Source organism: Caenorhabditis remanei, chromosome III (genome assembly GCF_010183535.1).
Source record: "Caenorhabditis remanei strain PX506 chromosome III, whole genome shotgun sequence".
In the NCBI taxonomy this organism is placed as follows: Eukaryota; Metazoa; Nematoda; class Chromadorea; order Rhabditida; family Rhabditidae; genus Caenorhabditis; species Caenorhabditis remanei.
The window spans coordinates 14,721,553-14,737,538 of NC_071330.1; the positions used below are offsets into that span (position 1 = coordinate 14,721,553).

General features: G+C 38.8%; 2 protein-coding genes across 2 annotated transcripts; both read left to right on the top strand.

The window, feature by feature from the left end:
- Window positions 1-164: 164 nt before the first annotated feature.
- GCK72_011412 (uncharacterized protein) lies at window positions 165-1,669 on the top strand (the record flags this gene model as incomplete). The annotated part of the gene is made up of 3 exons (XM_053728428.1): window positions 165-319; window positions 617-1,349; window positions 1,397-1,669. 3 exons carry the CDS (start codon window positions 165-167, stop codon window positions 1,667-1,669), a joined length of 1,161 nt encoding a protein of 386 aa, XP_053588005.1.
- Window positions 1,670-2,315: 646 nt separating this feature from the next.
- On the top strand, window positions 2,316-3,756 carry GCK72_011413 (uncharacterized protein; the record flags this gene model as incomplete). Its single annotated transcript, XM_003099547.2, has 3 exons — window positions 2,316-2,569; window positions 2,618-3,323; window positions 3,370-3,756. 3 exons carry the CDS (start codon window positions 2,316-2,318, stop codon window positions 3,754-3,756), a joined length of 1,347 nt encoding a protein of 448 aa, XP_003099595.2.
- Window positions 3,757-15,986: the final 12,230 nt, after the last annotated feature.

Genomic DNA, 15,986 nt, shown 5'->3' on the forward strand with positions numbered 1-15,986 from the left:
GAACATTTGTTGTTATAGTTCAGTCGTGAAGATCATTTTCCTTCAAATAAAACATGTACCCAATAATTTAATTAACTTTATGTCTTACCTTGGTTCCTGTTCCAATTATTGTCTATACCTTCTTCAGACTATTTGCTAATCATCACCTCCTATTCTCTCAGATCATGCCGCTTTGGAACAAAGTCAAGGAGTTCTTCAAGAAGATTGAAATCGGTGAATTCCGTTTGGCGGAGAAAGTCGAGGAAAAGGCAGAAATAGCACTGGCACGGATTCTCAATGTTCCAGAATTTGTGGAAAAATACTTGGATATTGATACGAGGTGAGTACGAAATATTTGAAGACAAGCTGTAACAGGGACAATGGAAAAACTGTGCCGGGAAAATGACATAAATGATCTCGTCGACTAAGCTGCGTATCAAAATGGTACAGCGATACAGCGAATTTCTTCCAAGTCTAGTGGAGCACGTTTACTTTCAGTACTCATCCCCAGACCCCGTGACTTATTCGCGTTTTTGTGGCTTCTCAGTGCAAAAGTACACATGCAAGAGTGATTTTGGCAAAGTTTGATTGAAAATTTATATTATTCAAAATAAAAGTACAATCACTGAAATTCCAGACTCCGCCTCCGTAAGACGTGTAGCCTCTTCCGGGAAATTATCTATGAAAAAAGACTGCAAATAGATTATCTCCGCTACACATGCAGTGGCAATTCTATCGAGATATATACAAAGAAAGGCTTCAAGGTCCTTTATGAAAGCATTCATGGAAAATTGAGAGTGACAAATGGGGATAGAGTAAGAGTTATAAATGCGAAAAACGAAACTGAGAAGATTGAGATAATTCAACGGGATTTGATGTCGATTCTTGGTAGTAAAAAGCTGAGAATTGACACTATAAGAATCGAACACCAGCGGCCATCTCATTTCGTTGACGAATATTGTTATTGGCGCTCACTTGGTTCACAAGGGGAGCAACCTTTGACTGGAATGATAGCTCTACAAAACACTTTCAACCTAGTTCCCAACAAAGTGAAGATCAGCAAGTTGGAGTACTGTATTGACGAAGAGACCGACGTTTTCATAGAAACAATGAAGACGATAGACCCGGATCATCTCCAATTCTTTCAACTCATACGATCTGGTCATGACTGCTGGACCCCATTTGTGAATTTGTATAATCTGGAACAATGGAGACGTTTGAAATCGTTAGATGTTCGTTGTCCTCAACTGACAGTATCGAACATTATCAGATTCTACACTCATTTCGAGAATGCCCATTTGAACATTGGCAGTTTTCACGATATTTCTGACGAGACGCCTTTACAAAATTCGATAATGATGATTAAAGACGTGAGCTATATTTCTGATATTACTAATTCGCCTTTGTCTTTTTTCAGAAACTCCTTCAAAACCCAAATTTGAAACAATTCAAAGTAAAATCAAGGTATTGCATGAGTGATACTGATTTTGAAGAAATAAACGCGAGTCTCCAACAATACAACACCAACAATGCTCCGTATCAGTGCTGGGTTAGCATTCCATACCCGGATTCTGATAAGAAGCTGCAATTGTTAGTGAAGAAGAGGATTATATGGTTCAAGGGACCGTGCTATGTCGAGGAAGAGGTGAAAGAAGAAAACGCTGAAGAAATCGAAGATGACGATTGGTGAGGTGCTGCTTTTCAACGCTTTGCTTTGGAACGATTTTCAATGATAAAACGTGTCAGTGTACTGATGTCAGTGTATTTTTTGGTACCCCATTCATAATTATCCCAAACATTAATAATTAACCATTAATTTTCTCATTGTCTCACTAACAGTTTATTGTACAATCATTGGTTACTGCTCCTATATGTCTCCCAGTCACTTATTAAAATAAGATTTATACTTTTCCAATAATGGTTTTTATATCATTTTTACTTACTTCTTTTTACGTTATGATGCCGAAACAAATCATAGGTCCATATCGTTAGATGTGTTCATTAGAAATATGAAGATCTACATACTCCTTCATCACACCATAAAGGTTCGATTCCACCAGTGTCACCGATTTTTGGCATTCTCTTGCTTACAACCATTCATGCAACAACATCATCTGATGAAGTAGTAGATATCCATATTTTCTATGATGCCAACATATGCAAACTTGCTTTCTTTTTAATGGTTTTCTGGTATACTTTTCTGCTAGCTTTTCTTATAATAAAACATGTTCCCAATAATTTTATCATCCCTATATCTTAGCTTGGTTGTTGTTCCAATTATTATCTATGCCTCCTTCTGACTATTTACTAATCATCACCTCCGTTTCTTCCAGGCCATGTCGCTTGTTTTCAACCAGGAAGCTATCAATGGAATCCTCTTCACTCTTCATTTCTATAATGAGCTCCCAACTGTTGCCCATCAGAAACTCATGCAAATGGTTGGAGAGGAAGTAATGGATATGGATCAAGTCACTGAGTTCTTCAAAAAGATCGATGACGGAGAATTCCGTTTGAAGAAGGACATCAAGACCTTGGCCCAGGTCGTTAATGTTCCGAACTTTGTGGAGAAATACGTGGATTTGGACACCAGGTGAGTACTACTGTCGTTACAGTTCTCAAAAAATCCCTGAAATTGCAGACTCCGCCTTCGTAAAACCAGCCCCACTATTCGCGAAATCATCAATGGAAAGATGCTAGAAATAGATTGGCTTCACTTCAAATGCAATGGATTGTTTTTCGAAATTTCCACGAGTGAAGACTTCAAGGTCACGTACGAAATCGTTGAAGGAGGACTGCAAGTGACAAATGGGGATAGTGAGAAATTCTTCAGTGCAAGAAGAGAAGAAGAGCAGATTAAGATAATTCAACGGGATTTGATGTCGATTCTTTGTAGTGAGAAACTGAGAATTAACACTTTAAGAATCAGAAACGATGATTCATCTACTTCTGACGATGATGTCAAACCTACAACTGCAATGACAATACTACGAAACACTCTCAATCAAGTTCCCAAAAAACTGAAAATCAGCAAATTGGAGTTCTGGGTTGATGAATTGGATGATGTTTTCATTGAAACATTGAAGAATATAGACTCTGAGCATCTCGAATCTCTTGATCTCTTGTTCGGTTATTTCCACAGTAATCTCACCCCAGTCTGGAATGACTTGCATAATCTAGAAGAATGGAAACGATTGAAATCGATAGTTGCTGGTCATACGAAATTTGTGGTTTCGGAAACTATCAGATTATACTCTCATGTACAAAATGCACGTTTTGCGATTGAACATTTTGACTATACCTCTGACAACATGTCTATCCACAATTCGATCATGGAGCTTAAAGATGTGAGTTATCTCCTGTTAGAACTGAACAACAATCGCTGTTTTCCAGAAACTTCTTCAAAATCCCAATCTGAAACAGTTCAAAATGAAATCATTATATGCCATGAGTGATAGTGACTTCGAAAATCTTAAAGCAAGTCTTCAACAATTCAATACCAGCAACACTCCGTATCCGTGCTGGATTACCATTCCGTACCCGGATTCTGATAAGAAATTGGAATTGTTGGTGGAGAAGAAGATGATATGGTTCAAAGGACCGTGTTACGTGGAGGGAGAGGGGGAAGAAGTGATCGACGATAAGGATGAAGAGAAGAGAACAGTGGAGAGGATGATAATGGAGATGAGGAGAAGATTAACGAAGAAGACGAAGAGGATGATACGATGCAAGAGATTGCGTTGCAGTTGTTGCAGTGCTGAGACTAACCAAAAAAAATGATTTTTTAAAACTAGAATTTCTTGAAGTTCGGCCCCTCTTCTTAAATCGCGTAAGTATGAGCGTGCCGATTTGGAGTGGGCGGAGCTTGTGGTAAAAAAAATGTCGATAATTTTGTCCGCACTCATTTTCCTTAATAACTTTCTTTGTTCTCGACTTTTTTTAAAAATTATTTTTTGTGGTGATACAAAAACTTGGGGCGCCGGTGGCGACCGCCAGGGGGTGGGTTTGGAGCATTCGCGGAAAAGTTATGAGCACAAAAGTGAGAGCAACTTTTTTCACTCAAAAAAATGGCTTGAGAAATTCACGATTTTCGCCTTTTCCTGCTTCGTACGGCGCCAGTTTTGAACGTATCGGGAGGATATTTTGGACTTAAGATCTCTGAACATCTGGCTGTCGAGACATGTAAAAATTATCTGAAAATTAAGAAAAATATGATTTATGGCCATAAAAGAAGGTGGACAACTTTTTTTTGCGAATTTTTTACTTTCCTCTTGATATCTCGAGTTGTAGTGAACCGAGAGCATTGAAATTTGGTACAGTTATGTAACTTGGTATGGAGAAGATGGCTAAGAAAACAGATTTCAAATTAGAAATGATGCATTCGAGTTATACTCAAAAAACAGTCTAAAAATGAGCAATTATCGATCGATCCCCCTTTTTCTGCCCAAAACTTTGACCGGCTGTAACTCGCTCAGTTTTGAGAAATTTCAAGATCCGAAAAAAAGGAAATGTGTAGAAAAAAAATCTCTATCGATCTATGTAAAATTCAATATACTTTCAGCTGAACAAAACTAAAGAAAACCGAATTTTGTGATTTTCGTGGTTTTTCGGTCCGGTTGGGATTTTTCTATTCGCTGTCCTTTGAACAGGATTCACTGAATCGCTCTGAATTTTTGACACCGATCTAAACTTTTGGAGATCTAATGGAACCAAAAAGTCCGATCAAAAAATATTGATATCGGACGATTCTGTGGAGAAACCTGAATATACACTGACATTTTTTTCGAATACACTGACCATTTTGTCATTGTATGTGTCATTGTACAGCTGCGAGGAGCTCCCCTCTTTTCTATTCTCTCCATGACGACGTTTTTCTGTGCACAAGTGGTGCAGTGGAAGAGGGCGGCGGTGATAATCGGTGAGATGAGGGTTCGAAACCTTCTTATTCGTTTTTGTTTTTTACTATGCATATTTTCTATAGAAGTATTTTACCTTTTGGATTTGAAGTTATTTTCGAGTTGAACAAATCTTTCAGGAAAGGTTTTTATAGTTTGAGAACGTGAGGTTAAGGGAAATAAGTCAGTGGGAGGTTGTTCTTTATAATTTTTGTTGCTTTTTTGGATAGGGAAGAATCCAATCCAAACAGTTTTTAAACTTCAAAACTTTGACTTTTTGTAATTATTAATAGAAAACCCGGACGCTAAAAAAACCAACGATCTATCTTCTTTTTTATACTTCAGCAGGAGATTTGAGAAGAGGGGCCGACAAGGTTGAGTCACCGTACAGTGGTCACTTTGCAAACAGACAGAGGGTCACATTCGAACAAAAGCGCCTTCGAATGCCTCTTTTCTTCTTTTATTCTTTTATATTGTTTCAAGATTGTTTCTTGCTACTTGGATTATTTCATTTTCTCATTTTCTTTATTTCTTAAAAATAGTGTATTTCCATTTTCTCTATCTATATCCCACGAAAAAGTTTAACAATTTCTACATCCTTTTTCTCTCTCTCGCTCTCATCATGTTTTGTCTACAGTTTTCAATTATATTTCTTTCTTTCATACTTCAATCGAATTGATGCTTTTTCTAAGAATTCATTTCGTTCTTTTTCACCACTTTCCTGTCTCATCTGTCTCAAAATGAAATTTTCCTTTTATTGATCTGCTCATTAGACTATTGAATTCAGTTTATTACAAGTGAAAATAAAAAACTGAACGATTTAGTTTGGAAATTAATAAGTTTCTTTGCCATTTCTGTGTTCAAAATTCTAACATTTGAAATACTTTGAATATATAGAACCGTATCTGTACGAGCTCCATGAAAATATATTGGTAAAGTTCCGGACTATCGGAGATGATATATATTTTCAAAATATTATAAACAGCTGTGTTTTCAAACTGAAATTTTAAATCCCAGGTGTCTTTCTTACTTTACCGTTTTGAAATATTTAATAGAAAACCTGAACGCTAAAAAACCAACGCTTTATCTTCCTTTTTATACTTTAGCAGGAGAAAAAGTTGAGTCACCGCATAGTGGTCACTTAGCAAACAGGCAGAAGGTCACAAAAGCGCCCGAGAATCCCCCTTTTTCTTCTTTTCCTTCCAAAAATTCTCTCATTCTTTCAATATTATTTCTTGCTACTTGGGTGATTTCATTTTTCCTTTTTTATGGAAAATTATGCCATATGTTTCTACTTTACGTTTATACCACTTCGAAACTCACACTGGAAACAACATGTAGACCTTTTTGTTTCATTTCTCTATTTTTTCCAAAAGATAGTTTTGAAAGATTTTAAGTTTTGTTCTATGTAGTTCGAAATTTTTTTCAGAAATTGTTTCTTTTGCAGATAATGTTTAATTATTTCTACATCTTTTTTTCTCTCTTACTCTCTGCGTTTTCTGTCTACTGTTTTCAATTCTATTTCTTTCTTCCGACTTTCTCATGCTTCAATATAATTGAGCTTTTCCTTAGAAAATATTTCGTTCTTTTTCACCACTTTTCTGTTTCATCTGTCGCAATATGAAATTGTATTTCTATAGATGTGCCCATTAGTCTATTGAATTTACTTATTAATGTTTTCTACATCTCCTTTTTTCTCTCTCTTTCACACTCTCTGCGTTTTCTGTCTACAGTTTTCAATTCTATATCTTTCTTCCAACTTTCTCATGCTTCAATATAATTGAGCTTTTCCTAAGAAAATATTTCTGTTTCACATTAAAAAATATATCTATTTATAATTGAATTTCTGCTCCCTCACAAATTGTTTTACAGTTTTATATTTTTCCCAATTTGAACTCCGCTCTAAAATGTTGCTATTTTAAAGCAGTAAGAAAGTAACTGTTATTACCAGTAAAAAAACGTCATTTCATATTGTATTTTTTGAAACAAGTTACTTTCTCTTCTCAAATATAAGTGTGTTTTTCTGATTCCTTCGCCTGCTATATTTCCATCTGTGTTGATTTGGGTTTTATGATTCTACTTAATGTCCATTTAGAGACATTGGTAGAGTGTCGGACTACCGGAAAATACAAATTTAAAAAAAACCTGTTATGCTTTCGAACTGGAATTTCAAAGCTCAGGCTTCTTCTTAATTTATTTGATTCCGTTGCAGTCTTTAAACGTGATTAAGTATTTTTTACAGAATGGTTCGTGAAACTAAAGCGCAAGCAGATAGAAAGGCGGCAGATGCCGAACGAAAACGTGCAATTCGGAAACAATCGAAAAGTGGCGAAGACAGTCAGGGTATGTTCTCCTTCTGACCTTTATCAAAGTATTGTATCAACAAAACAAGAAAACTTTTTGTGATGAGTTTAACATATAATTAACTGCTTTCTTCTATATTTCACAATTTAAAAACAAAAAACCAAAATTTCAGAACCTCGAAAGAAACAGGCGGAAATGAGTCAAGAAGAGCTTCGAGAGTACAAGTCACAAAACAAGCGCAGCAATCGGGAAAAACAGAAAAGTTTGCAAAATTCTCAGCTCAGTGCGTGTTCACAGGAAACTCAGTTATCAGGCAAGAACCTATTTTCAGTTCTCTCAAACTCATACAATAGCAAAAAACAAAACGGTTTTTCTATGTAATAAATTGTTAATTTTTCTGCTATCTTGTGAATTAAAAAACCAGCTTTTATAAACTTCTCCTCATTCCGAATTAAGATCAAACTATAATTATGCAAAATTACAGAAGGAAGGAAGAAAATTAAAGATATGAATCCTGAAGAGCTCAGTAATTACCGGCGACAAAATCGTGAAGCTTGTCGGAGGAAGGGAAGAACATCAACAACCTCTGATATGGAACTCAGCCAGCGCACTTCGACATCCGAGTTCAATGCTCAGCACAGTTAGTTTATTCATTGTTTTCATGATTATTAGGGGGGGGGGGAACTTATGAAACAATTTACGTCCAGAGGGAAGTGTTCCTCCTTCATTCGTATAGTGTTTTTGTTGTTTTTGCCGGACATGAATAGTTCTATTAGTTTTACATCATCCCCATTTAATTTTTTCCGAGTACGACTTGATGACACAAAATTGCTATAAAACACGATCCTCCGAGATTTACATTCCTATTTTCGAATGCCGTATACTAAATACTTCCTTATTGAATAGCAGATTTAAAAATTAATTTTAATGCGGACATGACTTTTAGGACTTACATCCGGGCAGGGTAAAATTCGGGGACCCGCTACCCGCCTTCCGGCCCCCGTGACCGCATTTAAAAAATAAATAATTTTCACGCAAAAATTCAAATTTTAAGATGAATTTTGGTCACATAATTTATTGAAAATGATATAGAATAAATTGCTTTACGTCATGCAATAAATATTAACGGGGCACCGGCGGGAGGCGGGGGCCCGCCACCCCTGCGGGCAATGGCACGTAAATTACCCCCCTGTGACTTTGGAACTTACAATTTTGAGCGTGTCTTTAAACTATTTCGTTTCATACTTGTCACGGCCCGGCCCGGGCTTTCCCAGGAAAACTAAGGTCCGGATAATGATCGCGAAGATTCAAAATTCAAAATTTTCCGATTTTTTTTTCTAATTATTTTTTCGTAGAGATTCGCTTAAACTCAAATTGAACTGTATACATGACAGTGTGGAACCAGGGATTTAAAAACTCAAATATTTCAAGGCCGGGCCAAATTTTACGCGCGCCTTCAAACAAAAGTACCAATTTATTCAACATTATTTTTGACATTTTTCCAATTTATCACCGAAAATGTGAAAAATTTTGACAATTGTTTCGGAATTTTTTCTAATTCGGAATGATAGTCAAAAATATGACTTCATCTTCTTCACTATGGTGTTAGGAGAAACGCTTTTATGAAAAACCTTTTCAGACAGCCAATTCGACATGGAATCTCTTCATTCAGAAATGTCAGACGTGTTCGATCAACCAACGAGCAGCAATGCTGCAGCTCGAATTGGAAGGAAACGGATGATGAGTCCACAAGAGGAGGAGGAGGAGGAGGAGGAGGAGGAGGAAGATGAGATACCTTCATCACAAATGTCCACTTATATGCCAAATTGGAGTGCAAAGGAAAAGGAAGAGTTCAAACGAGTGAAGGTCCGATACAACACTCGATCGAAGAAGGCTTTGATGACTCAACCGTCACTTGATTCCCCCGATGAGGATCAATCTTCCGTGGCGACATGTGACGTAGCGGAGCCTCAAGAACTCCCAGAGCAGCAATTCAACTGCAAAATTCGTTTTGCACTTGTTGATCTTCTTCAAGCAGAAACGGATTGCATTGTTTTCCCCTTTTGCGGTGATCTGGATTTGACAAAACGCAAAAAGATTTACAGTCAATTCTGGAGAAAGATGTGCAGGGAAGTCGATGATCAGGAAGAATATAAAGAGTTCTTAGAGGATCAGTGTCAGGAATTGGAAGAAGGAGACATTGCGGGCTTTATATGGCAAAGATTGGGAAGATCTAAAAGTAAGTTTTAACAAATTATAAAAAGCCCATAGATAATTTTAATTTAGTCAATCAATACGCATTTAAGTCATCAGAATTTCAAAAATGTTCATTTCATCATCATTTTTCAGCGTGCTTCCACATTCGAGAGCCGGTCAGCGAGAAGAACAAGTACACAACTGTGTATGAAGCCCAACTTCGAGCCGCCATCTTCAAATGTCTCTACCAAGCTGATCGAAATGGTCACAGCAGCATTGCGTTTCCAATTTTTGGTCAAGTCGAAAATCGTCTCAAGGCAACTGCAATCACATTGCAAACAATTTGGTCATACTTTCAAGTTGTAAGAAGATCAAACTTGAAGTTGGTGTACTTGGCCACAAAAATTGCACCGCTCTATGATTTTATTGGGAAATGCATGAGCTACATCCGAGAGATTGACCTTTCGAATTGGAGTCGTCAACACTTCTTTCAGTTCGAACAAATGCTTTTCGACAAGATCAAAAGTGAAGTGATCTACTCCACTGTTCCTGGAACCGATATGGCAATGAGAGCTTTCAAGTTCAGCTTGGAAAGTAAAAAAGTTAAAGACCAGAAAGAAAAACTGAAGTAAGATACATTTAAGTTTATAATTAAATTTAACCATTTATTTTAACAGAAATCTCCATGCCGAAATGTGCTCAATGACAGGATTGCCAGCCAGTGACTTCGTTTTAACCAGGGATAGTGGACGTCGATTGCCTCATCATTACATCTCTGACGTAACAGTTTCTGATGATGAGTCTCCGGAGCTCATCAGTCTGTACTTTCCGATGGAGAACGTCTGTGGCTCAACATCTGTACTTCGAAAGCTTTGGGTCGTATCGTATTACTATATGTATTACAGCGACAGACTTGGAGGTTTGTGTCAGAAACGGGGGAAACAAATAGTGAACAAAGAGTTTGATTCGGTACTATAAGGTTAATTCGTATATTGTTCTTTGAAGCTTTAGAAAAAGAAAAATGTTGTTGATGGTGCCCAAATAGTGACTCGATGGATGGGTACAAAACCTTTTTTGCGTTCTCAACTCCTTCAATACTTTTTAATTTGCAGACTCATTCGACTTTGCTGAAAACTCACTGGAACATAAAACACGCAAAGAAATGTTCAACAAACTTAAAAATTTGCATCGAGAAGTATTGCTTCAGTGGAAAAGGACAATGAGAAGTAGGAAATTAGTGGGGTTTCATGTTCTGTTTGCTAATTGATTTTTTTCAGACGTTTGCTACAAATGCAAATGCCAAAAACCGGATGGATATCATGAAAATCTCTCTTATTTCAATACTCAGATGAGTCACCCGGACATTGTTTTTGATCAATGGATACTATTCGACAAATGCATTCTGGTTGATGGAGAAGATGTGATGAATTTGCAAAATCTTAGCATCCAGACTTCTCCTCAGAAATCTGAAGAAAAAGAGAAAGTCATGTTGAAGTTGGCTTCTGAGCAAGAAGAAGTGGTTCGTAGCTGAATTATCTTACTTTCCATACAATACATTGTTTTCAGGTGAAAGAAAAAGTCCTTGAATGGTTCAAAAATGTGAAGGAGTATACCAGAAATCGAACTCGCAACTTTCGAGCAATTATCGAGCATCTTGATCTCAGCGACATACGAACAGGAATAGATGATGACCCAGCAGTGTTTGATGATCTCGAAGTATATGATGAATACTTAGATAGAAGAGGAGACGGCGGGGAAGAGAATGACGCTCTGACTGAAGCTGAAGTGATTTATAGGATGGCTTATGGAATGGAGGAAATTCAAAAAGCAGCTGAAGAAGTTAACCGTTGCCTCCGTGATGTTGCGTTAAAACGATATGTCGAGCATGAAATCAATGAAGGACATCTGGAGAAGTCATTACGGCACAGTAATAACTTTTTCAGGGTTGTCGGTCTTTTAATCACTCAATTTTCAGGAATGGTCCGGAAGAACAAATACACTCTCAGTCCGCAAGTAGTTGAATTATGGAAGACAGAGAACAATCGGACTTGTACAGTTGACGAGTTCATAGCTGCCGAAATGAAAGAGATGGGAAAGAAAGAGTTGGATCTTCCACAACATATCGACACTACATTGGATGACACATTCAGAATGTTCTCAAGATATCCAAAACCAATTGATCTTGGAAGAAGAACAGATAAGTGTTACCATTGTGGAGCACTTTCATTCCCACGAGAGAGACTGAAATCGTGCTGCAAAAACGGGCGTTATTGGATTAAGCCAGTGAAGAAGATCCCACCTGAGATTACCCAGATGTTTCAGGAAAAATTCAGAGGATGTCTGATTTCGGTAGGTTTCCAACATATAATTTGAAGGTTTTTCATAATTTTTTTCCAGGCAAACGCGGCATTCTCTATGGCCAGCGTCAACTACAACCGTCAACAACAGAAGGCTCACGGAGTGCAGTCGATGAAAGTTCAAGGAGTAGTAACCTTCCTGCCATCTGCCATACATCCACGGGAGACTGCAAAACCAAGATATGCCAACTTCATTGTACTGGAACACGACAATGAAACAATTGCATCCATGCGTTTTGAATCGTTAAGAGTGAAAAACCCTCAACTGAAAAAAATGTTTCGGGACATCCAGATGTATTTGGACGCTAACAACTCCTTGTACAAATGCTTCAAGAGCATGGCTCAGCTGGAAAAGGAAGAATTGGAGAGACAAGGCCTCAGCCAAAGTGATGCCAGCAATGAGTTCATCCGGTTCACAATTCTGTCACCCACAGAGTTGGATCATCAAGACAAACTTGTTGCACATCCAGGTGTCTATGCTCAGAAAAAGAGGATGCCGAAACATCATGTGGCTGTAGCAATCAGTATGAATCCAGAAGACACTTCTGCTCGGCCACGTGGATTGACCATCTATCCGAAAAATCCATCCAGAGGAAAGCCGCAACAGGCGATTTCAATATACTCGGACTTGTGCGACACAATGGGTTACCCTCTCCTGTTTCCTGATGCACAGGGTGGATATGCTCTTCATAAGTACCCAAGACGGACTGCAAAAGATCCAAAGCCGTCGTACGAGCAGAACATCAGGAACCACATCGAGGAATTGTTGAGTAACGAGGAGAACCCTGAGGACTACTACAACTTGGGACCAGAGTTCAATGAGATGTTGGAGAGTTTGAACCAACCATCTACTTCTGCAAGCGGGATGGAAGTTGATGACTCGGATTTGTAAGTAATATGCATCTTTCGTAATAGAAGAGCAATCGAATTATTCATCAACTCAAATTCTCACATTTTCTTTATTTCAGAGATGATATGGATGTCCGGCAAGATCAAGACGTTGAGGATGGATTTGATTGGGACGAAGAGGAATATGATCCAGAAAAGTGAGTAATGGAGATGGATTATCTGAAAGATTGATTAGGGATAAACATTGTTGAAGTGGGGGGATAAATGATAAGCAGAAGCATACAATCATCAAAGTTATTTTTTCAGTTTGGACAATCAGCAAATACTCGATCAGGGATTGCTGGAAGATGAGCAAGAGTTTCCGGTGGACGACAAAATCGGACAACAGAACAACATCACAATGAAACAACGAAAAGGAGATATGTATCCAGTCATCGATAAAGACCAAAGAACCATCGACATTCCAATTGTATCCGGAAATCCATTTGGCCCGGGCAGTGATTCTGAGGAGGAGCCGCCAATTGACCGATACAGAGGTACGGACAACTACGACGATTATGTGCCCCAAGAATTGGACAATGTTGACATGGATAGGGAGAGAGAAGTTGAACTGGAAGAGGATAGACTGAAGGAGAGAGAGGAATCGGTTCGAGGTTCAAGAGAAGAAGAAGTTGAAGGAGAAGAAGACGAAAATGATGAGCTTGAACTCGACGCAGTGTGTTATGGCGACGAGCACGACGCAGAACCGCTGGCTCTTGCAAGAAGAAATGATGGAGTTCTTGTTAAGAATGTGAGTTTACTTTTAGATTATCGTATTGACGAAAACAAGCAATCAAATCAAACGGTTAATTATTATATCATTTCAGATCGGACAGAGGCTGAACGTCAGCAGAGCTGAACACGCAAACTTCTTGTTTCAAGACCGAGAAGAAATTCCAAATAGATATCAAGGAGAATCTCGAACTCTTGGACAATTGGTTGTGATTGACTACGGAGCGCGGATGATTGAAGGAAGGATGAACGCATTACTTGTACATCGAAGTGAATTTCATCGGTTCGCGGGCAGAAGCCAAGTTTTCAAGTTTCAAGAACAGATGGTAAATGAAAAGTTTAATGGCGTTAGGAAACTCGGACAACTGGCCACACTCCCTTCGAGTGTTCCAGGAACTGTCAAATACCAAAGAGAGTTAGTCATGACGGGAGTCACACTTGCCAACAAGCTTGGAAAACCTCATCTGTTCATCACTTACACTGGAAATCCGAAATGGCCAGAAATTCAGAGAGAAACGAAATTGAGAGGAGTCAACTGGACTGACATTCCGACATTCGTGAACACCGTCTTCTGGACAAGATTCGAAATTTTCATCGAAGAAGAGCTCCTTGGTCCAAAAAAGAAAATCTCCGCTCAAGGAGGAAGGATCGTGAGAGAAGGTGGAAATTTTGGCGTTGTGAGGTGGTTCATATACTCGGTGGAGTTCCAGCAGAGAGGAATGCCCCACGTTCACTTGATTGTTTGCCTGGAAAAACCAATCACCACCGCAGCTGAAGTTGATGATATCATTTCGGCCGAAGTACCAGAGATGCCAAAACGAAACGATCCAGAATATGAAGAGGTTTGTTTTCTTTAACATATTAGTGTAATTTTCACAATTTCTTTACTGAGAATCATCAAAAACAACTAATTATGTTTTTCCAGAAACTCCGGTACTACAATCTGGTGAAAGATATGATGGTCCACTTCCCCTGTGAAAACGATCCAACTGCGTATTGCAGAGAAGGAGCAAAACTTCATTGGAAACAATGTGTGAAATCATTTCCTAAGAAGATGTCAGATTTCACCGTGCTGACGGACAACCAATATCCGGACTACAAAAGAACGAATACAAACAAGTTTGTTTTGTACCGGAAAGGGAAAGCACATGTTGCTGGCAGTGAATATGTGGTGTCTCACAACAAGCCTTCGTTGATGAAACACGAGTGTCACATCAATGTCGAAGTCATCACAACTCTCCACACCCTGAAGTACATATTCAAGTACCTCTTCAAAGGTCCTGATCGCATGCTTCTTGAAGTTTGTGAGAATATGGAAAAAGGAAATCCGGACAAGACTGCGATGACTCTTAGAGGCAACGTCTTTGCTCCAGCTAATCTTCCTGAAGGAAAATTACGTGCCCGGCAAAGACAAGCTGACAAAATGATGGATGCTGCCGGAGTCACCATTCCAAAAGATAAGCGTCTTTCAATGAATGAATGCACTGCTGTTTTGGATATGGCGGCAATGACGGCTAACGAAGCAGCTTGGAAACTCGCTTCACGACCGATGCATGGATGTTCCCATATTGTTTTCAAAGGATACGTTCATGAAGAGAACAATGAATTGCTGTATTTCAAACGCGGACTATCTGCGGCTTCTGCAAAGAAATTGCTCGAAAAAAAAGTTGCTGGGCAGATGGCTGCTTGGTTTAACGAAAACAAGAATCCAAAGCAGCTCAAAAACGGAATGATGACAACTGATCTGACTCTTCCAGAAATGTTCCGTTTCTATATGTTTAGCATGAAGACGCAGAAGTTCATTCTCCGAAAACGTGATCTCTCTGGAAAAATCTTTGGGCGGATCCAAGCACCACAGCCAAGAAATCTGGAACTCACCGCAGTCCGTTTACTTGCTCATCATGTTTGTGGACCGACAAGCTGGCAAGACTTACGGACGTACAAAAACGTTGTCTACCCAACTTGTCTCCAAGCAGCACGGGCTCGACGTCTGATGAATGGAGAGCAGGAATGGAATGATTTATTGACTGAAATTGCTGGTTATGAATCTCCAATTGAATCCCGTCGGATGTTTGCAAGTATACTCCTTCACTGTGCTCCAGCCAATCCGAAAGATCTATGGGACAGTCATTGGGAAACCTTGGTTAGTAACAAAACGTCTTGGTCGGATTCTCAAAAGAAAGCTCACGCTCTTCGACACATCAACTTCCTTCTGCAACGCCATGGAATGAATCTGGATCAGTTCGAGCTTGAAGGAGATTACAAAAAAGAAGATTTACCTCTAATCGACCCAGCTGAGGACTTCGACAACCCAGACTTCGTCAACTTATCTCGAAATGAGCATGAAAGTAAAGGAAGAACGTTGTACCGAGACTTGAACACGGAACAGAAGAACTTTGTGGACCGAGTATTGGAGATGGATGACGAGACGGAGGTACCCAGAATGGTTTTTGTCGGCGGAGCTGGAGGAACCGGAAAAACATATTGTTATAATACAATATACCATGTGTTGATGGCACGAGGCAAACAAGTTGGTACAGTCTCTCACTCTGGAATTGCAGCCAGTCTTCTACCAAATGGATGCACAGCTCATCGGAAGTTTTCCATCCCGCTTGAAGTTTGTGATAGGATGAATTGC